The sequence below is a fragment of the Pristis pectinata genome, chromosome 5, assembly GCF_009764475.1.
Source record: "Pristis pectinata isolate sPriPec2 chromosome 5, sPriPec2.1.pri, whole genome shotgun sequence".
In the NCBI taxonomy this organism is placed as follows: domain Eukaryota; kingdom Metazoa; phylum Chordata; class Chondrichthyes; order Rhinopristiformes; family Pristidae; genus Pristis; species Pristis pectinata.
Window position 1 is genome coordinate 67,464,012 of NC_067409.1, and position 25,573 is coordinate 67,489,584.

The 25,573-nt window shown below is 47.3% G+C and overlaps 1 protein-coding gene across 1 annotated transcript in view; it reads left to right on the forward strand.

Moving 5' to 3' along the window:
* Nucleotides 1–25,573, forward strand: part of LOC127570973 (dynein axonemal heavy chain 11-like) — a 395,392-nt gene that overhangs the window by 56,060 nt on the left and 313,759 nt on the right. Inside the window, exons 10-13 of the mRNA XM_052016942.1 lie at nt 327–443; nt 2,579–2,716; nt 16,403–16,527; nt 24,420–24,615. Of these exons, the coding sequence (XP_051872902.1) occupies nt 327–443; nt 2,579–2,716; nt 16,403–16,527; nt 24,420–24,615 (576 nt within the window). The remainder of the gene's footprint in view (nt 1–326; nt 444–2,578; nt 2,717–16,402; nt 16,528–24,419; nt 24,616–25,573) is intronic.

Genomic DNA, 25,573 nt, shown 5'->3' on the forward strand with positions numbered 1-25,573 from the left:
AGGCTGAACAAGTTTTCTAGTGTTAGTAACCCATTTGAAAGGATTGGTGTTGGCTTTAAAAATGCACTACCAGATTAGAAATAATTTTTGAAATAGACAATGGCACAGCAAGAGATATATGCAATAAATAAGTGCTCTGTTGAGGGCAAACCATTTGGTATTATTAGATCCTAAGCTGTGACTCCCAGAAGGAGGGAAAAAGTTTCCTTCTGTGCAGCTCTTGTATTCTTTTGCAGTTTTATGTTTTGAAAATCTTTTTGTGTAGTATGTAATTCACTTAGTTTGGCTTATTTTATGGCTGAAATATAATGTGTTCTGTCTGTTAGGATTTTGAAAAAGACTACAGTGCATTTAAAAAAAAGATTATGGATTTTGACAGGCAACTTGGAACCATTTTGTGTACAGCGTTTAATGACTGCTCGGGTTTGGAATCTGCTTTTAAGGTATGGATCTTTTTCAAATTTGATAGCAAAAATCAATACAAAGTAAATAGGAAAATGTCATGGTATAATTTCTATGTCAAGCAGTTTTATACAGCATCTTGTTGCTACATAGAATCATGTTTCAATACTTTTACTAAACATTTTGATTATTTGCTTTTTACAAAATGGTCAATTGTGCAGATGGATATTTATAATGATGTAAAAAATTCATTTGTTTATGTATAAATTGCAGCCATTTTAAAGGAAACATCATGTGTGGAAAATTATCTTTGTTGGGAGAAAATTGGTATGGGTATCAAGGAATTTTTTTGTAGCATTGTTGATGTTTCAATGTATAAATGCAATGAAATGGTAATTTGACCATATTCACTGTAGACTAAAACTAGTGCATGGAGAAATTAAATCCAAAAGGATTATTTGATGATGTTCAAGTAAAAAGTTTTTTTTTCTGATTCTTTAGGTTTGATCTTCAATTGAAGCTGATTACTGAATTGAAAAGATATTGTAATCTGTGCTGTTTTTTAATTTATGAAATAATAAGACAAATTCAGAGAGCAGTTGGTTCAACCTTTCTTGAAGGATCATATTTCTGTTATGTCTATTGTCGTAGTATTTGACCATTTAGGCTTATAAACCAGATTACACTCAGTTAGAGGTCATGGATTCAGCCTTACTCCATTGCCTAAGCTATGAGTTTAGTACAGTACTTGAGGGAATGTTGCCTTGTTGCAGATGCAATTGTTCTAATGAACACGCAAACTGAAAGTGAACGAAAGGATCTGGTTTTGTATGCTTGGAAATGAATCATTCTGGAGAATCAAACAAGTGAGTGAAATTAGATGAGGTGCCTTGTGAGCAAAAGAAATCATCAGAGCAAACTTAATCAGTTAAGTAGTCAATTTCTGTCTGCAGTATACATGATTCTACACATGTTGGGGGAAAAGAAATGGAATGGTCTCCACATTGGACTTTTTCATCATGGAACTTTTTTTCTGATGTAGTCCTGCTAAGTAATTACAGCATTAAGCTGTACCCAGGGAATGGATTTCTGTGCAGAGAGTGGCTTATCTGATTTCTGTTACAAATTGTTAAGTTTTAAATTTTTAAATTGGTTTATTATTGTCAGAAGTACTGAGGTACAGTAAAAAAAAACTTGTCTTGCATACTGTTCATGCAGATCAATTTTGAAGCAGTATAAGGTAAAACAATAACAGAATGCAGAGTAAAGTGTTACAGTTACAGATTATTTGAGATACGGCCCACTACTGTGGTATCATCTGCAAACTTGTAAATGGAGATGGAGCAGAATCTGGGCACGCAGTCGTGAGTGTATAAGGAGTAGAGTAGGGGGCTGAGGATGAAGTCTTGTGGGGCACCAGTGTTGAGAATAATTGTGGTGGAGGTGTTGCTGCCTATCCTTACTGATTGATTGCGGTTTGTTGATCAGGAAGTCAGGTATCCAGTTGCAAAGGGAAGTGTCGAGTCTCAGGTTTGGAGACTTTGGAGATGAGTTTGCTTGGAATTATAGTACTGAAGGTGGAGCAGTAGTCAATAATTCTGAGAGACATAGAATTTAAATTTAAAAGAGTAGAATGTTTATAATGGGAGTAATGAGTGGATCTGCAGAGAACAGCTTGCAACGAGTCACCATGCTCCAGCACCATCTTAGGAAAAATCAATATCATTAGGTTGCTCACTTGCCTGTCATCATATTGTCCAATGCATTATTGAGCACATAATTTAGGAAAAGGTAAATCTTGCATTTATCCTTGAAACGACAGAGTGATAAATAGATGTAAAATTGTAGTTACACATGAAATTTAGTGAAACACCCAAAAATATTGTTTACAATATGAATTAAATTGTTATACAGTATCTGGAGTTACTTGGCACTGCACAGTTTGTGATTGTATTATACAGTTTGAGAGGTTATTATTCATTGTTTGGGTATGTTTTCTAAGCAGTGGTTATGGCTGGAAGCAGTGCTGAAGAAAGATTTGGAAGGGTTTACTGTGAGGAATTTGCTGCAGTGCATGTATTTATAACAGGCTTTATTTTGTAATTTAGTTTTAATGTGCTGTAATACATGTAAGCAAAAAAAAACACCACCTATGTTTACTTATTTTCTCTTAAAGCTTCTTGCAGTCTTTGGTGCGTTTCTGGAAAGATCCACCATTGTGGAGATTTTTAGTCCAAAATACTTCACTCTTCTAGAGATGTTTGATCAAGAATTGGACAGGTGTAAATGTTTATATGATCAGCACTTCAAATGGGTATGTTTAATAGAAATTCTTTATTTGCATTTAAAGTTGCAGTTAATACATTTTTAAAGTTTTACAGAGGTTTTCCTTTTATGATCTCTAACTTCCTGTCACAATTTGCTGAGAATATCAGGCTTGGTGAATATTTGACCCTGACAGTTTTGCACAAATTGATAGGCTCAGTAAATGCAAGCATGAAACCAGACATGGCTAAACCTTCAAATAGGCTATCCTTGAAGAGGCCTGGATGACATCTGACAAAACTACTCTTTAAGTTATCTATATTCATATTGGTTGTGGAATTGGGCAGGAAATTCATCCTCAATCATTTGCGCCAAATGTAGCAGCAGCTTGCTGATGTTAGTTCCATTGACTTCAGTGGACCCAGAATGTGGAAGTGAAGTAAAACACACAGCTGCAATTATGTATGCACACTTAACAGGAGCAACCAAGGATATTTTGTTTTAATTTCTGAATGGTATAGTAGGTAATTTTGTTTTATTCCTTCTTAGAATGTAGATGTTTGCAAGCCCTCCACTGATGCTCCATGGCTTAATAGAATAATAGGAATATACGTAAGGTAATTGGTAGACATACAGCCCATAGAGTCTTTGCTGGCCAAGAACGGACTCAGTTAATCCCACTCCTCAGTTTATAGACCTGCAGGTTATGGCCCATCAAGTGCTCACCTGCACATTAGGATGGCACAGTGGCATAGCTAATACAGCCACTACCTCAGGGTGCCAGAGGCCCTCATTCAATCTTAACTTTGGGTGCTGTCTATGTGGAGTTTGCACATTCTCCTTGCAATTGCATGGGTTTCCTCTGGGTGCTCCAGTTTCCTCCCACATCCCAAAGATGTTTGGGGGGGGGGGGTGGGGGTTTGAATGAAAAGTGTGGGGAAAATAAAAAAAGTTGGATTAATGTAGGATTAGAGTAAATGAGTGCTTGATGGTCAGCTTGGAATTGGTAGGCTAAAGGGCCTGTTTCCATGCTGCATGGCTGTATGATGAGAGCAATTTGTAGTCATAGAGTTATACAGCATAGAAGCAGGCTGCTCATCCCAACTCATCCATGCCAACCAAGATGCCTACTTGAGATAGTCCCATTTGCCTCGTTTGGTACTTTCCTAAACATGTACCTGTCCCAATGTCTTTTAAACGTTGTAATTGTACCCGCCTTTACCATTTCCTCTGGCAGCTTGTTCCATATACCCACCATCCTCTGTGTGGAAAAGCTTGCCCCTCAGGACCCCTTTAAAATATTCCCCTCTCACCTTAAACCTGTAGCTTTAGACTTTCCTACCCTGGGGAAAAGACTGTGACCATCCACCTTGTTTATGCCCTTCATAATTTTATAAACCTCCATAGAGGCACCACTCAGCCTCCTTCACTCCAGGGAAAACAGCCCTAGCCTATCCAGTCTCACCTCCATTCTGGTTTATCCCCTCCCAGACAGAACTATAAAAATGTTCCAGAGGACACGGTCCCAGCCCTGTCCAGGTGTAACCATCCAGTTTGTACAGGTCCAGCCTCCCCAGAACTAGCCCCAAACCTGAATTTCTCTCACCTACACTGTCTCTCCAGCCAAGTAATGATCTGGATGACCCAATCGATGGCTTTGTGGCCAAGTTTGCGAATGATAAAAAGATAGGTGGAGGGGCAGGTAATGTTGAGGAAGCAGGGAGTCTGCAGAAGGACTTGGACAAGGTTGGGAGAAGTGGCGGATGGAATACAGTGTCGGGAAGTGTACGGTCATGCACTTTGGTAGAAGGAATAAAGGCATAGACTATTTTATAAGTGGGGAGCAAATTCAGAAATGGGATGTGCAAAGGGACTTGGGAGTCCTAGTGCAGGATTCCCTAAAGGTTAACTTGTAGGTTGAGTTGGTAATAAGGAATATAAAGGCAAGGATGTAATGCTGAGGCTTTATAAGGCATTGGTCAGACCACATTTGAAGTATTGTGAGCAGATTTGGGCTTCATATCTGTTATGAGAAAGGTTCTTTTGAATCTTAAATATAGAGGTATCTGGACACACAGTCTTTGTACTTCAAAAAGGAGGATTTTATTTACAAAGACAGATGTGGGAACAGAATGTGAAGGAACAAATGCACACTCGCACTCGGGTGATCGCGAAACGTGGGGGGAGTCGCAACAGGGGTGAAGTGCACACACACACACACACACACACACACACACGCAATGAACTAGTACAAACAATCAGGGAATGAACAAATACGTTGTCTGAACTCCCTGAATCTGGACAAACAACTATGCTACTGGGAATCTACTTAGGACACTCCTAGACCCCTGTGGAAGTGCACCCTCTCACCTGTGGTCTCAACCCCCGCAGCAATCGGAAAAGAGGGAGAGCTGCCCACGCTCTTTTATAGGGCTGTAGCTGGGTGGAGCTCGCTCAGGTAATTCAAACAAGTCAATGATTCAGGGTCAAGAACAAAGGTGGGTGACAAGCTCTTTAGGTTTGCTCTTTAATGGGTGGGGCGGAGCCAGACCCTTGATTGACAGAGGTGTAGCTTCCGACCCGACAGGCAATGCTATCATCCGACCATGGGGGTCAGTAGTGTCGTCACTGTCCCTCGGAAGTTATACCAAATGCCAATCATGGGTATAGCTACAACTAAGCTAACAGAAATACGCGTTAGTGTGCGGTACCTAATGGAAGGTTCTAATAAGTTGGCATGCACAGCACAAAATGCAGACCGCTATTACAACTAAAACAAGGGTGGTGGCCCAGTGGACGATAGTTGCCCACCATCCCCCCAGAGACCCAAATGGTCACCAGTTTCCCCATGAGGTGTCTTGCTGGAGGAGCTGACCCCTCGCCTTTTGAATTTTAGTTACTGAGTCACCAATGTGAGCAGCCAGATCTGTGATGTTGCTGGATGCATCTGGGATAAAGGTGCAGCACTCCTTCCCGAGCACTGCACAGGTTCCACCTTCCGCAGCGAGTAGGTAGTCCAGGGCCATTTGGTTCTGAAGGGCCATCAGCCTGACAGCAGCCAGCTCCACTGTCGTCTGGGTCAGGGCATACCTGGTACGTTGCAGTGACATATTGGTTTCGTCAGCCACTGTCTGGAGCACGCTGGTCATTCTTTTGACTTCTCGGGACAGTCGAGCTGTGCCATACATGGGAAAGGCAATCATCCAGAACCTTACCGCCGCTGTGACGGCTCTTTTGCACCGGTGGCCGCTGTATACTGGGTGCTTCCCAAGGTCGTCGAGTGAGTGGATGTAGGGCACCACAATCGCTGGGAAGCAGCAACCGTACCAGCTCGTGGGGAGCCACGGGTAGGCACAGTGCCTGCAAACCCAGTGGGTGCTGTTCAAGGTCCAGGGAGCTCCCAGCTTAGCGGCGCCACTGACGGTGGTCACTGTGGCCCCTGGGTACCAGTTGGTCTCACAGTCACTGTAGCCGACTGGAAAGGTGGAAGTGTGGTCGTTTTGGAGTCTGCACCAACATTCTCTCGGCCGACTGGATGACTGCGGGGTGACTCTGAGGGTAGGCACTCGGGGTGAGGTCAAATTGTAAGAAGGGAAATACCAGCTCCTGAAGCATCCACCCCATTGGGAATCACTGGAAGAAATATTCTGTAATGGAGAGGGGAGTGGTGGGGGACTACCGCCCTGCCCCCCCACCCCCACCCCCCCCCCCAAACCGATAGACCGAACCCGACAGGCGCAAAAAGTCTGTGTAAGCAGTTCATTTGGAGATCATCAAAGGGAATCGCTGTGAGTGGGTGAGCTTCACTGGCGTGTGCTGGGGTTCGGAGGCAAATCCAGCAGTCTGATTGGAAGTGTTGGCGAATTCGTACACTACACAGAGGAAGGTGTTTGTAGGCTTGCTGATGCCGATCATCGCAGTGAGGAGGAGGAGTTGCTGGAGCAACGCCATCGTCCTGTAGGGTGGGGGGGAGGGACAAACTCTCGGCGGGTCAGGTTTTGGGTATGAAACCCAACGAGTGTCCCCGGGATCGCGCACAACGACTTCCCCCTTCTGAGGGGGACCTTGTGGTTGTCGGACCCAGACCCTCCCGGAGTCCTCAGTTTCGGGGGTTTCTGGGTCTCGCAATTCAGGTGGTGGGGAGTGGGCCAGATGACGGGATAGTGGAGACCCCCCTTGGCCAGTGGGCTGCTTGTTGAGCTGATCGACTGCCTGCTGCGGTACGCCTGACCACCCCTGCAGTGTGCGGGAGGGCGTCAACGTGCGTATTTTCTCCTTCAGCAGGTCGTTCATTCTTTCTATCAGGCCCGATGCCTGGGGATGGTAGGGGATATGAAACAGCCACGCGATCCCCGCCTCCGCTGCCCAGTTTTGTACCTTAGCCCCCACGAAGTGTGAGCCCTGATGGGATTGCACCTCCCATGGGACTCCACAGATGGAGGAGAGGTGCTGCAATCCTTTGGTGCTGTTCTGGTTGGCCTTCCCACAGGCCACCGCCACCAGGACACCCGAGTATGTATCCACCATCGTCAGGGCGTACTGTTTTTTATTGTGGCATGGGAGCAGTCTGATATAGTCTATTTGCCACACGCAACCTGCTCCCGTGCCGCGGTGAATGTGACCCGGTGGCCCCGCTGGCCAGCCTCGTGATGTTACCTGCTGGTAGGTGGGGCAGTTTGTGACAGTGGTTTTACACTGATCCACTGTCAGGGCGACCCCGAACTGTTCTGCCCAGCGCTGTGTACCATCAGCCCCTAAGTGACCGCTCTTACAGTGCGCCCATGTGGCTAGGGCGCTGAGGTCGGGTTCCTCCGGGGGAATGGTAGTGCAGCATATCTGGGCAGCCTGGTCCACAGCGGCATTATATATGGCCTCCTGAGTGTTCTTGTGGGTATGGGCATCCAAGTTGTGGACTGATATCTGTCTCTGGGTGGCTTGGTCCCAGATACAGCGCCAGTGTTCCTGTCCCCAGAGGGGGCGTCTGTGAATTTGCCACCCCGTCTCGTGCCACCATGCCATCCACACAGCCATACCTTCGGCTACTGCCCAGGAGTCGGTATAGATGTGGACTGACCTGGTGGTGTTCTGTAAAGTGAGTGCTACTGCCGCTAGCTCGGCCAATTGACTGAACCCTCCCGCTCCCTCTTTTGTTAATGTTTTCCCCGAGGCGGGATGAAGTGCCGCCGCTTTCCAATGCTGTTTCCTGTTTTTCCAGCAGCTGGAGCCGTCTGTGAACCAGGTGTGCAGTTTCTGTTCGGGGTCGAGGGAGTCGGAAGGTTGGCCCCAGGATACGGGAGAGGGCTTGATCTCGGGTATGTCCGGGGGTGGGTCCTGGGACTGGGGGAAGGACATGACCTGTTCATGGAGGGGGCTGACGCTTCACTGTCGAGGACCTCTGGACTCTGCTCTCTGTGTGTGGAGTCGGGGGACTTGACCTAATGCATTATGGGCAGGTGGGGGCGAAGGACCACGGGGTCAGTACCGGTTTGGTTCTCGGTTGCGAGGAGTGCCAGGTAGCAGGCCAGCAGCTGGCGCTCAAAGGGGCTGTAGCAGGTGGCGACCTCAGGCAGTGATTTGGTCCAGAAGCCGAGCGGGACTGTGCCCCTGGACCTTCTGCCAGAGGCTCCACTCGGCCACCGACTCACCAGCGGAGACCTGTACCTCGAAGGGGACCCCTTCTTGTCGCAGGGAGAGGGACAGGGCTTGCTCCACCACCTGTTTGGCCGCTTCAAAGGCGGCCTGCTGTTCAGGCCCCCACAAGGAAGTGGCTTTCTTGTGGGAGATCTTACAAAGCAGTCTCAGGAGTATGGTCAGGTGAGGGATGTGTTGCCGCCAGTAGCCAAGAAGGCCCACGAAACTCTGGATGTCTGTCTTGTTGGTGGGGACAGCAAAATTTAAAATTTTGTTCTTCGCAGTGTCAGGAATTTCTCTTCTGCCTGTGTGCCACTGTATGCCCAGGAACAATACATTCTGGGCTGGGCCTTGTATCTTTTCCATAGTAATGGCCCAGCCCCGTTCTCTGAGGGAGGATATTAACATATCAAGAGCCTCTGAGATAATAGCCTCTGAGGGCCCCTGTCAAAGTATGTCATCTATGTAATGAGTGACTGACACCCCTGGGGGAAGGGGAATGGCTTGTAAATCTCGGGCTACTAAACTGTGGCAGATTGTGGGGCTATGCACATAGCCTTGTGGTAGACGTTGAAATGTACATTGTCTCCCGTCCCAGGTGAATGCAAATTGGTCCTGGGAGGTCTGGTGCAGGGGGATGGAGAAAAATGCATTAGCTGGATCTGCCCCGGCATACCACCGTTTGCCTGGACGCTCTGCAATATCTTCCACTAAAATGACAATGTCGGGTACTGCAGATGCGAGGAGGTGGGGGTGGGGGGGCAACCTCGTTTAAGTGTCGGTAGTCTACTGTCATGCGCCACGTCCCGTCCTTTTTGCAGACGGGGCTATTTAAAGGGGATGCTGCGGGTCTAATGACTCCCTCCCGCAGCAGGGCTTGGATGGCCTCTGTGATATCTCGGTGTCCCCCCGGCACCCTACTGCAAATAACCTTGGAGGGATGGGGAACAACGACCGGCTCCCACTTGGCTGCCCCGACTACCAGTGTAGCACAGGCAATTCCAAAGGTGAACTTGCCCTGCTTGGTGTGCAGGGACTGGCCCTTTAAGACATTGATCCCCAGTATACATTCTGTGGAGTCTGTGATTAAAACAGCCTCAGTTCGGGGAGGTTGGTTCCTGATAGTCATGCGGACCCTGACTTCCTTTGCGGGCAGAAGGGAACCCCCTAACCCCTCTATCTGCATTTGGGCCCCCTTCCACGCAGCGGGGTTCCCCGGGATGATGATGTGCTGGGCACCCATGTCGACGAGTTCCATCCACCTCTGCACATTCCCCTTTCCCCATTGTACTGCTATGGGTATATGTGGCCTCAGGTCCCCCGGGCTTGGAAGGGTGACAGAGCAGGTGCGCTGGGGACCCTGGCCTTCATCCTATGGGAGCGGGGTAGTGGGCTGCCACCCCGTGGGTGAGGATTCCTGCTGGCGGAAGTGGGACATTTCCTGTCGCAGCAGGTCCCGGAGCCGAGCCCAGAGGGCAGGGAAAGCTGCTTCAGGTGGGGGAGGTGTGGAGGCAGTATCGGTGTCTGCGGGGGCAGCCCACGTGGTCCGGCGGTTGGGAGCATCCCCTGTGTCGGGCTTGGCCCCGGGGTGGTTGCAGGGTGTCCCCCGGCCAGGCTTTCCCCCACAGAGCTCCTTCCATCGTGCACAGAGAGCGAGGGTCGGGGTCCCATCTATGGTAGCGTGGTCCACCCCTGCGCGCAACAGGCCCAGGTACAGCTGCTTGTGCGACAGGCGAGAGGTGGCGTCCCCAGCCTTCATCTCCGCTCTACGGACCTGTGAGGGCACCCCCCACTCACGTATTCTGACCCCTCCAGGAGGGTAATGGCTTCCCGTACCGTCCTCCCGCTGGCGGGTCCCATGAGGGGCAGGACCACTGGCCTCAGGTTGGGGCGCGCGGTGGCAACCAGGTGCCCCGCTAGCGCATTGGTCGTGATGGTATTTTCTAACAGCCCGAGGTCACCCGTCCCTGCGTATATGCCGGTCACTAGTACCCATTCCTGGATGACCCAGGTGCCCTCACTGACTGTGCTCCACTGTGGTCACACGTATAAATCCCACTCGAGGAGGGTAGGGTACCGGATTCTCACGGCGGCCACTACCCAATCCCACAGGGCAGTGGTGTCCCCGATTGCTCCCGGTGGCGCCCACAGACCGTTATTAATGCTCTGTTGGTCCGACAAGCTCCCCAGGGCGTTTGCCTCCTGGTGAGAGAGGCTCACGTTGGGGGCCCCCTCATCCCACAGTCAGAGCAGCCACACGGCCAGCGGTTTGCCTGACCACTGGCAGTACCGATCCGCCAGCTGGGTGAGCTCTTTAATGGAGAAGTCCCGGGTCTCCGTGGTCTCGGAGGGGCCGCGGGCACCTTCCCCTGCGGGGGTCCCATCCTGACTCCCTTCCCTACTATGGCGGACCTGGGACCGCATGGTGACAAGTCGGGCCTGCAGGGGCTTGGGCGGGGGGCGGGTATGAGGGGGCTCGGGTTCTTGGGGTACCCCCCTCCTCATCCTTATCCATCCAAAAATCCCTATCCCCCAGCCATGTATCCAGCTTGTCGCCACACTGGACCAAGGCACGGATTTTAAACGGGTCAGGTTGCCAGCCAGACCTGCGGGTGGCTTGTGCCTGCTGTACTTGAATCAGCCAGCAGGCAACCTCGGTACCCCTGGCCTCGAGGTCGTTGGCCCAAGTCTGGGCAGTCTGAACTGCCTCCTGCAGCGTGCAACATCGCTTCCGAAGCGTTTCTATCCCCTTTTCCCTCTGTGAGCAGGTATCCCGTAACTGGTCAGTAATCTCAACCTGGCGCCTCAGAAGGGATGCCAGGAGCCAGAAGGCACCCCTTTGGCTCTGGAGAACCCTGACTTCTGGAGGAGGGCCACCACGTGGTGCCCCAGTTTCTTACCACATGGATCTAACTGTTCAGCCCAGTCCACTGGCTGTCCGTGGTCTGCCAGCAGACTGGCCAGGCTCCCAAATCCCTCTCTCTCGTCGTTTCTTCCTGGGATCCTCTCCTCAGTGCCTACACCTTTCTTCTTTCCCTTGTTCCAGAACATCCTACCCACGTCTGTGTCCAGCCAATACCCTTAAGTCCCTGCTCAGCAGCGCCAATTGTTATGAGAAAGGTTCTTTTGAATCTTAAAGATAGAGGTATCTGGACACACAGCCTTTGTACTTCAAAAAGGAGAATCTTATTTACAAAGACAGACGTGGGAACAGAATGTGAAGGAACAAATGCACACTTGCACTCGGGTGATCGCGAAATATGGGGGGAGTCGCAACGGAGTGAAGTGCACACACACACACACACACGCAACAAACTAGTACAAACGATCAGGGAATGAACAAATACGTTGTCTGAACCCCCTGAATCTGGACAAACAACAGTTCTACGCTACTGGGAATCTCTTAGGACGGTCCTAGACCCCTGTGGAAGTGCACCCTCCCACCTGTGGTCTCACCCCCGCAGCAATCGGAAAAGAGAGAGAGCTGCCCATGCGTACCATCTTTTATAGGGCTGTAGCTGGGTGGAGCTTGCTCAGGTAATTCAAACAAGCCAATGATTCAGGGTCAAGAACAAAGGTGGGTTACAAGCCAATCCTTAGGTGTGCTGTTTAATGGATTGGGCGGAGCCGGACCCTTGATTGACAGAGGTGTAGCTTCCGACCCAATAGGCAATGCTATCATCTGACCATGGGGGTCAGTAGTGTTGTCACTGTCATCTGACTCCTGGCCTTTCATACTACAATATCTAAGGAAGGATGTGCTGGTATTGGAGAGGGTCCAGAGGAGGTTTACAAGAATGATCCTGGGAATGAAAAGGTTAAAGTATGAGGACAATTTGATGGCTCTGGGCCTGTGTTCACTGGAGTTTTAAAGGATGAGTGGGGATCTCATTGAAACCTACCGAATATTGAAAGGCCTGGATAGAGTGGACGTGGCGAGGATGCTTCCAGTGGTGGGAGAGTCTAGGACCAGAGGGCACAGCCTCAGAAGGGAATGACATTTAGCCAGAGAGTTGTGAATCTGTGGAATTCATTGCTACAGACAGCCAAGTCATTGGGTATATTTTAAGTGGAAGTTGATATGTTCTTGATTGGTAAGTGCATCAAAGGTTACAGGGAGAAGGCAAGAAAATGGGGTTGAGAGGGAATAATAAATCAGCCATGATCGAATGGTGGAGCAGACTTGATGGGCAGAATGGCCTAATTCTGCTCCCAAGTTTTATGGTCTTATAACTTGAGACCTCCAGTCCCAGCAACTTTCTTGTGAATCTTTTCTGCATCCACTCCAGCTCAATCACATCCTTCCTGTAGTACAGTGACCAGAACTGCAAACATTTCTCCCTGTAATCTCACCAATGCCTTGTACATCTCTAGCATGACGTCCCAGTTCTTATATTCAGTGCCCCGACTGATGAAAGTAAGTGTGCCATATGTCTTCTTCACCACCTTGTCTGCTGCTGTTGCCACTTTCAGGAAACTATGTACTTGCACCTCTAAGTCTCTTTGTACTTCAACGTTCCCCAGGGTCCTGCCATTCATTGTGTCTGTCCTGCCCTGGTTTGATTTTCCAAAATGCACCACTTGTCTGAGTTGAATTCCATCTGCTGTTCCTTTGACCACATTCCCAGTTGATCCCTATCCTATTTGTAACCTTGGAGAACCACCTTCATTCTCCACTGCACCAATTTTGGTGTTATGTGCAAACTTATTAAACATGTCACCTACATTCTCATCCAAATCATCAACATATATGACAAACAACAGGCAACCCAGCACTGATTTCAGCAGCACACCTCTGCAATCTGAAAAAAAATCACTCGACCACCACACTCTGTCTCCTACCACCAAGCCAATTTAGTATCCAATTGGCTACCTCACCCTGGATCCCATTATGGTCAAACATAGAACATAGAAAAACCTACAGTACAATTCAGGCCCTTCGGCCCACAAAGCTGTGCCGAACATGTCCCTACCCTAGAAATTACTAGGTTTACCGATAGCTCTCTATTTTTCTCATCTCCATATACCTATCCAATAGTCTCTTAAAAGACCCTATCGTATCCGCCTCCACCACTGTTGCCGGCAGCACATTCCACGCACTCACCACTCTCTGAGTAAAAAACTTACCCCTGACATCTTCTCTGTACCTACTCCCCAGCACCTTAAACCTATGTCCTCTTGTGGCCACCATTTCAGCCCTGGGGAAAAGCCTCTGACTATCCACCCGATCAATGCCTCTCATCATCTTATATACCTCTATCAGGTCCCCCCTCATCCTCCTTCACTCCAAGGAGAAAAGGCCGAGTTCCGTCAACCTGCTATCATAAGGCATGGTCCGCATTCCAGGCAGCATCCTTGTAAGTCTCCTCTGCACCCTTTCTATGGCTTCCACATCCTTCCTGTAGTGAGGCGACCAGAACTGAGCACAATACTCCAAGTGGGGTCTGACCACCTCCCGGCTCCTAAATTCAATTCCACGATTGATGAAGGACAATCTTCAAAAAAGCCTTCTTAACCACAAAGTCAACCTACGCAGCCGCTTTGAGCGTCCTATGGACTCGGACCCCAAGATCCGTCTGATCCTCCACACTGCCAAGAGTCCTACCAGTCCTATATTCTGCCATCATATTTGACCTACCAAAATGAACCACTTCACACTTATCTGGGTTGAACTGCATCTGCCACTTCTCAGCCCAACTTTGCATCCTATCTATGTCCCGCTGTAACCTGTGACAGCCCTCTATACTATCCACAACACCTACAACCTTTGTGTCATCCACAAACTTACCCATCCCTCCACTTCCTCATCCAGGTCGTTTATAAAAATCACAAAGAGTAAGGGTCCCAATACAGATCCCTGAGGTACACCACTGGTCACCGACCTCCATGCAGAATACGACCCTACAACAACCACTCTTTGCCTTCTGTGGGCCAGCCAGTTCTTAATCCACATTGCAATGTCCCCTTGGATCCCATGCCTCCTTTACTTTCTCAATAAGCCTTGCATGGGGTACCTTATCAAATGCCTTGCTGAAATCCATATACACTACATCATCTGCTCTCCCTTCATCGACGTGTTTAGTCACATCCTCAAAAAATTCAATCAGGCTTGTAAGGCAGGACCTGCCCTTGACAAAGCCATGCTGACTGTTCCTAATCATATTACACCTCTCCAAGTGTTCATAAATCCTGCCTCTCAGGATCTTCTCCATCAGCTTACCAACCACTGAGGTAAGACTCATCAGTCTATAATTTCCTGGGCTATCTCTGCTCCCTTTTTTGAATAAGGGAACAACATCTGCAACCCTCCAATCTTGTGGAACCTCTCCCGTCTCCATTGATGATGCAGAGATCATCGTCAGAGGCTCCGCAATCTCCTCCCTCGCCTCCCACAGCAGCCTGGGGTACGTCTCATCCGGTCCTGGCCACTTATCCAACGTGATGCTTTCCAAAAGTTTCAGCACCTCCTCTTTCCTAATATCTACATGCTCAAGCTTTTCAGCCTGCTGCAAGTCCTCACTACAATCCCCCAGATCTTATTCTGTAGTGAATAATGATGTAAAGTATTCATTAAATACCTCTGCTATTTCTTCCGGATCCATACACACCTTCCCACTGCTGCACTTGATAGGCCCTATTCTTTCACATCTTATCCTCTTGCTCTTCACATTCTTGTAGAATGCCTTGGGGTTTTCCTTAATCCTGCCCGCCAAGGCCTTCTCATGTCCCCTCCTGGCTCTCCTAATTTCCTTCTTAAGCTCCTTCCTGTTAGCCTTATACTCTTCCAAATCTCTAACATTACCTAGCTCTCTGTACCTTTTGTAAGCTTTTCTTTTCCTTTTGACTAGAATTATTATAGCCTTTGTACACCATGGTTCCTGTAACCTCTCATGACTCCCCTGTCTCATTGGAACACGCCTCTGCAGAACTCCACACAAATATCCCTGAATGTTTGCCACATTTCTTCCGTACTTTTCCCTGAGAACATCTGTTCCCAATTTAAGCTTCCAATATCCTGCCTGAGAGCCTCATAATTCCTTTTACTCCAAGTAAACGCCTTTCTAGTCTGTCTGTTCCTATCTCGCTCGAGTGCTGTTGTAAAGGAGATAGAATTATGATCACTATCACCAAAATGCTCACCCACTGAGAGGTCTGATACCTGACCAGGTTCATTTCCCAATACCAAATCAAGCACAGCCTCTCCTCTTGTAGGCTTATCTACATATTGTATCAAGAATCCTTCCTGAACACACTTAACAAACTCCACCCCATCCAAACCCCTCACTGTCTGGAGATGCCAATCGATGTTTGGGAAATTAAAATCTCCCATCACAACAACTCTGTTATTATCACACCTTTCTTGGATCTGCTTCCCTATCTGCTCCTCAATATCCCTGTTACTATTGGGCGGCCTATACCACCTGCATGTCTTTGTGGAAGGAGACAAAAGCACCTGGAAGAAATCCACACGGTTACAGGAAGAACTTACAAACTCCGCATGGTACCCCAGGTCAGAATTGCACCCAGATTACTGGAACTGTGAGACAACAAGTCTACTGACAGTGCCACCCTTGGCACAATGTGTACCTGTGTTCATTCCACATTATTAAATTGAGGGCACCAGAACATTAAGAAACCACAAAACCCTGTCTCTTGCCATAAAAGTCTGGTTTTATAATTTGTTTATATGGAATCTGCATAACATATCTTTTAAAGACACATCTGTTTTAGGTTGTAACAGTTATGAAGAAATGCTAATTTCAGTTGCTAACTCAAAAGTAAGAATTTATTGTGTTAGTGTTCAACAAATATGGAGTGCCTGATATATTGGACCAATGAATAACTTATTTCTACCCACAACAGGGCATGGTGTAATTCCATTTGTAGGCCTTTGTATTTTTTTCCACTCAATATTCTTTCCATCTTGTAGTTTGTTTGTGAGGCACAGAGTGAAATTTAGTGACCGTGGATGTAACCAGTTTATTAACTTGTGAAATATTTTAAATGAAATAATGAAAACATTATTTTAATTGTCATTAAGTGTTTATTCTTGTTCACCAATTTTTTTGATAATATAATTGTTGCCTATAAATTTTATATACAGAAAGACAAACGTGCTGCACTATTAAACAAGAACATGCCTGCAACTTCAGGAAATCTAAAATGGGCCAAAGAACTTAAGGAAAGAATTGAAATACCTTGGTCAAATTTTAAGCTTATTTACCACAAGTAAGTGTGATGAATTTTATGCGTTAAATTGTAAAATGTTATACTGCAGATATGAAATATGTTTTGAGATAATTCAATATCAGGTTACAATTGTTTCCACATCAGTTTATATAAGTTAAACAAAAGTTTTCAAAAAAGTGCTTCAGTTATATATTATGAGAATTCAATAGCACTCTTCCCTCTGAATTCTCAGAAGGATCTGCGTTCATCTCCCACTCAAGACAGTTAAGCTCAAAAATCTAGATTGGTTCTTCACTGTTGGACTTTGGGAGTGTTGCACCCATCAGAAGTGCTGCCCTTTTCCTGGCCAGTATCTTTCCTGGGTGGGGGAGCCAGGGGGTGGGTGCAGGGGCGGGGAGACATTGAGCACATTATTACACTGCTCTTTATGATGTCTTGCTGTGTACGAAGTGACTGTCACAATGCTTTTGTAACAATAATGGCTATAGTCCGAACGTTTGTCTATAAAGTGCTTTGGGGCTTCTGGACATCATCAAAGTCATTAAATGAATGCAGCTCTTTCCTTTCATTATATATTACTTGTGAAAACTGTTTCCTTGGGAAATATAGCATCCTCATATTAGCTGTCAAGGCCATTATCAGCAAATTGCTGCACTGGAGTCAACATTCTCCCTTAGTGAAGTACTACTTGCAGTTGGTGTATTGGCATCCTTTAAAATGCAATTGCCATCTGGAAGCTTTTGCAGGTGAAGTCTAAATAGCAACATGCCACAAAATTATGAGAGCTCAAAGACGTACTTAAACTATTAGTCATTGAGAGAGGCACAAAAGGTACTTAAAGATAGGGCAGATAGACTATCTAATAGCACCAGCTTTCTGCCTTTTCTCTGTCCTACCTGCTCACAGTGGTGACATCAATGACTCAATGATCTAGCAGAGCTGTATGCTGAGAGACATCACATCACATCACATCACATCACATTACATCACATCACATCACCATACAGCCTGGGATTTTATGTCCCTCAGTTTTAAAGGATGTAAATTGGATGTGACAACCCATTTTATTTCCTGCAAGTACAGTAGCATAGTGGTTAGCGTAATGCTATTACAGTGCCAGCAATTGGGGTTAAATTCCCGCCGCTGTCTGTAAGGAGTTTATATGTTCTCCCCGTGACTCCATGGGTTTCCTCCGGGTGCTCCAGTTTACTCCCACATTCTAAAGATGTACGGGTTAGTACGTCAACATGGGTGTAATTGGGCAGCGCGAACTCATTGGTCTGGAAGAGCCTATTACCGTGCTGTATAAATAAAGTTTTTTAATAAAAGTACTACTCCCCACTTATGGGTGGTGGATTGTGGAATTGACTGACAAAATTAACAGAGAGTATTATGCTCTAATTCATTGCTTTCCAAGGATTCAGAGTGAAATTCAGTTTTTACCAGTACTTTATATTCTTTCAGTCTTGAGGCTCTTGAAACCGAAACTTGGTGCCACTTAACGACACTCCAGAAATTCAAATGGCATGAGACCTTGGAGATGAATGAATCTCTGAGGAATCCAGCCAGAGCCACAATCCAACAAGAGCCAGAGCCCAGCGAGAGTCCAAGGGCAGTGATGTTAGGAGACGCAGTACTGAGGGAATAGACAGGCTTCTACAGCCATGGATGTGAATCTAGGATGATGCATTTTCTCCCTGGTACCATGGTCAAGTTCGTCACAAAACATTTGGAACGTGGAGAGTTATCAGGTTTCACATTGGTACTAACAAAATAGGTTAGGAAACGGATCAGATCCTGCAACATAGCAAGGTAGCAGATTAAAAAATATTGAGGTTTGTAGTCTCTGGATTACTTCTAGTGCTCAATGCTAGTAAGTGTAGGAATGGGAGGATAGGTCAGATGAATGTGTGGCTTAAGGGAATGGTGTTGGAGGGAGGGCTTCAAGATTTCTGGATCACTGGGATTGTTTCTGGGGAAGGTGGGACCTCTACAAGTTTGGGTTACACCTGAACTGGAACAAGTCCAAGATCCTCGTGGGGAGGTTTGCTTGTCCTGTTGGAGAGGTTTAAAATAATTTAGCAGGGGAATTACTTAGAGAGCAGATGTACAGTTGGAGGGAGATACAGTTGATTATAGAAGAGAAACTAAATCAGCCCATCAGGCAAAGCAGACATAGGAGAAATGCATGGCTAAATTGCATCTATTTTAATGCACGGAGTCTGACTGGTAATGCAGGCAAACTGACAGACTATGTCATTGCTGCCATCATGGATATTTGGTAAAAGAAAGGCAGGACTGGCAACTCAACATTACAAGATGTAGAAACTTCAGGTATAATGGAGAAATGTGAAAGAGGAGGTAGCATTGCAGTATTAATGAAGAGGTCCATTACTGCAGTATTGAGGGAAGATATTTTAGAAAGATCTTCATATGAGGCCATGTGGATAGAGCTTAGAGACAAAATGATGTAATTGATTTTTTGGGAGTATACTACAGGCCTTCCAATAATCAGGCAGTGACAGAGGAACAGGTATATAGGCAAATCACAGAGAGATGCAGAGGTAATAGTTTAATAGTAATAGGAGATAAAAAGTAGCAGATTTTAACTTCCCCAAATCAACCAGAATCACCTTGGTGTGAAAGATTTAAAGGGGGTGGAATTTTTAAAGCATGTCCTGGAGAGCTTTTTGAGCCAATGCATAGATAGTCATACAAGAGAAGGGGTAGTACTGTACTTTACAGTGATTGTAGATGGGCAAGTGGTTGGAGTGTTAGTGGGAGTGCATTTTGGAGATGGTGACCAAAACCACTCTGAAACTAAGTAGCCTACTACAATTTGGAGGTTCCTGAAGTGTCTCCCATGACCTCTATACCTGCCATATGCTTCCTTTTTTCTTTAAAGTCACCCTTAGGGAATGGGATAATGATTCAAGAAATTAAGGTTTGTGGTGACTCACCGTCTAGTCGGGCGAACCGGCTCGGCAGTCGGGTCGCGCGGCGTCGGAGCGACGAGGCCCAGATGGCGGCGGGCCTCGTCTTTCCGGGGCGACGGGGAGAACCCAGCGCGCGGGGAAAGTCCCTGATGACGTAGGACTTACGTCATTGCCGGTTTTTTGGGCGGGAGTTTTTCTCCCTTAAGGGGCCCGCACAAGGCGGGAAAATAAACCAGTTCTGTTTGGCAATCCTCCGAGTAGAGTCTTGTTTTATTCCGCGGTAGCAACCGCTACATTGGTGACCCCGACGGTCCAAACGGCTTTTGGACCCGCGAAATGGACGACAGCGCAGCAGCCAACGCAGTGGCCCTCAAGCTGCCCACCTTTTGGACACCTTCGGCCCAGCGTCTGGTTTGACCAGGCCGAAGCGCAATTCCACCTTCGGCAGATCACCTCCGACTCCACGAAGTACTACCATGTGGTTTAGCTCTCTGGACCAGGAGACAGCCGCCCAGGTTGGAGACTTCATCCAGTCGCCTCCGGAGGAAGATAAGTACCCGGCTTTCAAGATCTTTTTGATCCGGACCTTCGGCCTCTCCCGTCGTGAGCGCGCCGCCCGCCTGCTTCATCTGGATGGCCTGGGGGACAGATCCCCATCCGCCCTAATGAATGAGATGCTGGCATTGGCCGAGGGACACAAGCCATGCCTGATGTTCGAACAGGCCTTCCTCGAACAGCTCCCCGATGACATCCACTTGTTGTTAGCTGATGCCGACTTCAGCAACCCCCGTGAGGTGGCCGCCCGGGCAGATGTCCTGTGGAGGGCCAAGCGCGAGAGCGGTTCGTCCGTCAGTCAAATCACCAGGCCGCGAGCCCAACGCCCGCCTCGCCCGGCCCCAGCAACCGAGCAGCCACGCCCCAGGAACGCAGACGACGACACGGGTGACCAGCTGTGCTTCTACCATCAGAGGTGGGGTGCGGAGGCCCGTCGATGCCGCCCACCCTGCAAGTTTCAGGGAAACGCCAGGGCCAGCCGCCGCTGATGGCTACGGTGGCTGGCCGCCGACAGAGCCTCCTCTTCGTTATCGGTGAAAGCGGTGAAAGGCCTGCCTTCTAGCGCTGTATCTGGCGGTCCGGCATTTCCGATACTTTCTAGAAGGCAGGCCTTTCACCGCTTTCACCGATCATAAGCCTCTGTCCTTTGCCTTCTCCAAAGTCTCCGATCCCTGGTCAGCTCGTCAGCAGAGACATTTATCCTACATTTCCGAGTTCACAACTGACATCCAACATGTCTCCGGAAAGGATAATGTCGTTGCTGATGCACTTTCCAGACCAACCATCCACAACCTATCCTTGGGTGTCGACTACACGGCCCTAGCTGACGCACAGCAAGCCGACGACGAACTGCCCAGCTACAGAACCGCAGTCTCGGGTCTGCAGCTCCGAGATTTCTTGGTTGGTCCAGGTCAGCGGACCCTACTTTGCGACGTTGCGACTGGTCAGCCCCGCCCTATAGTCCCTGCAGCCTGGCGGAGACGCATTTTTGACTCGGTACATGGGTTGGCGCACCCATCCATCAGATCTACTGTCCGACTGGTCGCCAGCAAGTTTGTCTGGCATGGCCTGCGCAAACAGGTCAGTGAGTGGGCCAGGACTTGTCTGCACTGCCAGACGTCAAAAATCCAGCGACACACCAAGGTCCCACCACAGCAGTTCGAGCCTACCCGTAGGAGGTTCGACCACATACACGTCGACCTCGTGGGCCCTCTGCCGGTTTCAAGAGGAGCCCGGTACCTCCTTACCATCGTGGACCGGTTCACGAGGTGGCCTGAGGCAACCCCCCTGACTGACATCACAACTGATTCCTGCGCCCGAGCGCTGCTCACAACTTGGGTCTCACGTTTTGGCATTCCGGCCCACATCACTTCAGACAGAGGCACCCAATTCACTTCCAGTCTCTGGGCTGCATTAGCGAACCTGCTAGGGACGCAGCTGCACACCACCACGGCCTACCATCCTCAATCAAACGGGTTGGTGGAACGTTTTCACCGCCATCTAAAATCGGCCTTGATGGCCCGCCTGAAGGGTCCTAACTGGGTTGACGAGCTGCCTTGGGTCCTGCTCGGCATACGCACTGCCCCCAAAGACAACCTCCGCACTTCGTCAGCTGAGCTTGTATACGGGGCGCCACTAGTTGTCCCCGGGGATTTCATACCTGCCCTTCAGGACCAAGGGGAACAACCCCCAGCAGTTCTACAAAGACTGCGCGAGAAGCTCGGTGCCTTGGCCCCGATTCCCACCTCATGGCACGGTCAAGCCCCATCCTGCCAGCCCAAGGAACTACGGGACTGTAAGTTTGTTTTCGTTCGCAGGGGCACACCTCGGGCGCCATTGCAACGACCATATGAGGGACCATTCCGAGTCATACGGAATAACGGATCCACTTTTATTTTGGACATTGGAGGCAGGGAACAGGTTTTCACGGCGGACCGCCTCAAACCGGCCCATTTGGATCTGCAACAGCCTGTCGAGGTTGCCACGCCACGATGCAGAGGCCGCCCCCCTAAGCGGCAGCTGGCACAGCCCACGGACCTTGGGGACCGTCTCGCCGGTTCTGGGGGGGGTTGTGTGGCGACTCACCGTCTAGTCGGGCGAACCGGCTCGGCAGTCGGGTCGCGCGGCGTCGGAGCGACGAGGCCCAAGATGGCGGCGGGCCTCGTCTTTCCGAGCGACGGGGAGAACCCGCGCGTGGGAAAGTCCTGATGACGTAGGACTTACGTCATTGCCGGTTTTTTGGGCGGGAGTTTTTCTCCCTTAAGGGGCCCGCACAAGGCGGGAAAATAAACCAGTTCTGTTTGGCAATCCTCCGAGTAGAGTCTTGTTTTATTCCGCGGTAGCAACCGCTACAGGTTCTAAATTAGTGGAAGGCTGGTTTTAGGCAAAAGTATACTGAAAGCAGCTAATTGCAGCTGTCAACATCAAATAATTGGGAATCATTTACAAGTGATGTAGTGAGAGTTCAGAGGCAATGCCTTTCTGTAGGCTAAAAGGCAAGTCAAAGGAATCCTGGATGTCAAGAGATATCGAAGGCTGACTTAAAAAAAAGGGAAACACAAAGCAGGTATAAGGGAGGCTCTTCAGGAACATACAAATTGTAGGAAAGTCTAGGGTTTGAGAGCACAGGCTCAGAAATAAAGGGACCTCCCTTTAGTACTGAGATGAGGAGGAATTCTTCAGCCAGAAGGTGGTGAATCTGTGGAATTTGTTACCATGGAGGCCTGTGAAGGCCATCTTAGTGGGTGTATTTAAGGCAGAGATTGATACATTCTTGATTGGTAAGGGAGTTAAGGGCTATGGGGGAGAATGGGGTTGAGAGAAAAAAATATCAGCCATGATAGAATGGCGGAGCAGACTCAATGGGTTAGTTAAGAAAGAAATCGAAGGCAAAGATGGGGCACAATGTATCACTGGCAGACAAGATTAAGGTAAATCCTGAGGCACTGTATAAGTATATTGAGGGCAAGAAGGTAACCAGGAAAAGAATAAGGCCATTAGGGACCAAAGAGGTAATCTGTACATGGAGCCAGAAGTCATAGGTGAAGTCTTAGACCATAAGATATAGGAGCACAATTAGGCCATTCAGCCCATTGAGTCTACTTTTCCATTCATTGCTTTTCTTGAACTAAGGTATTACATTGGCTCCTCCAGTCATTAGCACATCACCTGTGGCCAACTTGTGGTGTACAAGTCCAAAAAGCCCTGAAGATGGCAGCACAGGTAGATAAGATAGTGAAGAACGTGTATGGGATACTTGCCTCCATCAGACTGGAGAATTGGAAAGAAATCTTAAGATTAGCAGCAAATAAATACTTGTTTCAACTTGTTCCCCAGAATTACTTCATCAAATATTTTCTCCCCTGTTTATTTTTGGATCTCTTGCTCTAAGCACTATTACTTGGTTATAGTGCTGAGTCCCTTTGCTTATTTGCACTCTGCATAGGAGCAGACCAGGGAGCTCTGAGAATGTAATTAAGTTTGAGAGAGTGCAGAAAATATTCACAAGACTGTTGCCTGGATTGGAGGGCTGGAGTTATAGAGGGAGATTGGATAGGCTAAGTCTGTTTTCCCTGGAGCAAAGGAGGCTGAGAGCTGATATGATAGAGGTATATAAAATTACGAGAGGCATGGACAGGGTAGAAAGCCAGTGCCTGTTTCCCATGGTAGGTGTTGGTATTGGTTTATTATTGTCACTTGTACCGAGGTACAGTGAAAAACTTGTCTTGCATACTGATCGTGCAGGTCAATTCATTACATAGTGCTGTTACATTGAGTTAGTACAGAGTGCATTGAGGTAGTACAGGTAAAAACAATAACAGAACAAAGTGTCACAGTTACAGAGGAAGTGCAGTGTAGGTAGTCAATAAAGTGCAAGGTCACAACAAGGTAAATTGTGAGGTCAGAGTCCATCTTATCGTATAAGGGAACCATTCAATAGTCTTATCAAACTAGACAGTAAAGGTTTAGGTGAGAGGGAGGAGGTTTAAAGGGGATCTGAGGGGTAAATTTTTCACACAGAGTATTTGCTATCTGGAATGCGCTGCCAAACAAGGTGGTAGAGATAGAGGCAGGAACAGTAAAACATTTAAGAGGCACCTGGATGGGTACTTGAATGAGCAAGACACAGAGGGATATGAAATTAATGCAGACAAGTGGAATTGGTATAGATAGGCATAATGATCAGCATGGACATAGTGGGCCGAAGGGCCTGTTTCGATGCTGTACGCTGTTTCTATGACACTGATTTTATTCTAGAGTACAATTGATTGCACAAATGGATTGAACCATCCAAAGGGTAGTGACAAAGATACAATCAAGATCCATTAAGAAATTTTTGAATCTTATGTTGAGTTAATCAAAAACTGTTATTGTTCCTTTATTGTAGCGTCTACGGTTTATAAATTAATTGGAATGAATGTTGAATTATTTCTTCTTTAGAAATCTTGAAGGCCCAGAAGCTGAGATTGTGTATCAAAAATATATGGACATGCTGACATTACTTGATGAGTATGAGGAACAGATTTACTTGTCATGGGCAAGCAATGTCCATATGATCTGCCAGTTCAACCTGGATCAGCCACTCATCGAGCGCAATCATGAAACAGGTTTACTCAGTGTGAACTTTGACCATCAGGTATATTTATCCTATTAAAAGTTTTAAAAATGAAATCTATAAATTGTAAGACCTGGAATTTCAATGGAAATCTTTCAATCGTTCTCTTTAATTTTTGTGGAAGGTTGACCATGTATATGGTTTTCATAGAGCTTCCTTCAATCTAGTGATCTTCTGCCAAAATTACACCAGGAAGATGCACATGGAAATTGTGCCCTGGAATTTCTTGTAATTGTGCCTGCCTAGAATTATGTGGGTGAATTCCTCAATAACTTCAATGTAGATTGTAGGAAAAAGGATTAGCCCTCATTCTAGAAGAAGAATACCCATTTGTTATTACCTTTCAGCAAACCATATAGCTTCTGTGGGCCTCTCTAAGGAGCTTTTGCCTCAAGTTTTTTTTCCTTACAACAGCTCAGATGCAACTTTTATGAGGATCTCAAATCATACTCGTCTCTTTCAATGATTGTGGAAGTGACCACTGATGTCAGATTTTACAGCTTAGATTCTTTTTGAGTAACATTTCAAGTTTTTGTACTATTAGCCACTTACACTGAGATTATTGTTTAGAAAAGCATGCTCTCCATTAATTTTGATAAGTAATATAAAGCCAAAAAATCCTATGGATTTTGGCTTTACCAAGACACAGGTTGCCTTCATTAGCATCTTTGTTTCATTGCAGATGTCCAGAGTTCTGGAATAGATTTCATTATGTGAATGCACAGATAGTTTGTGCTATAATTCAGAAGGTGCTTCGAAGTCATGCCAGGTTTTCAAACTGCAATAGTGCTTTTGTTGTCAAGGAATTATTATAAATGAGTGAGCTACAGCAAAAAGAAATATTCCCTTCTGCTGGGTTAGTGACTATGTCCTGACTATTAACAACACTACTGGGGAGTTCGGTTGTTTTTTTTATTATTTCACATCCTTATTTGTTGTCATTGGCCCCCAGTTTTCTAGCCTTCATAGCCCTGCAATC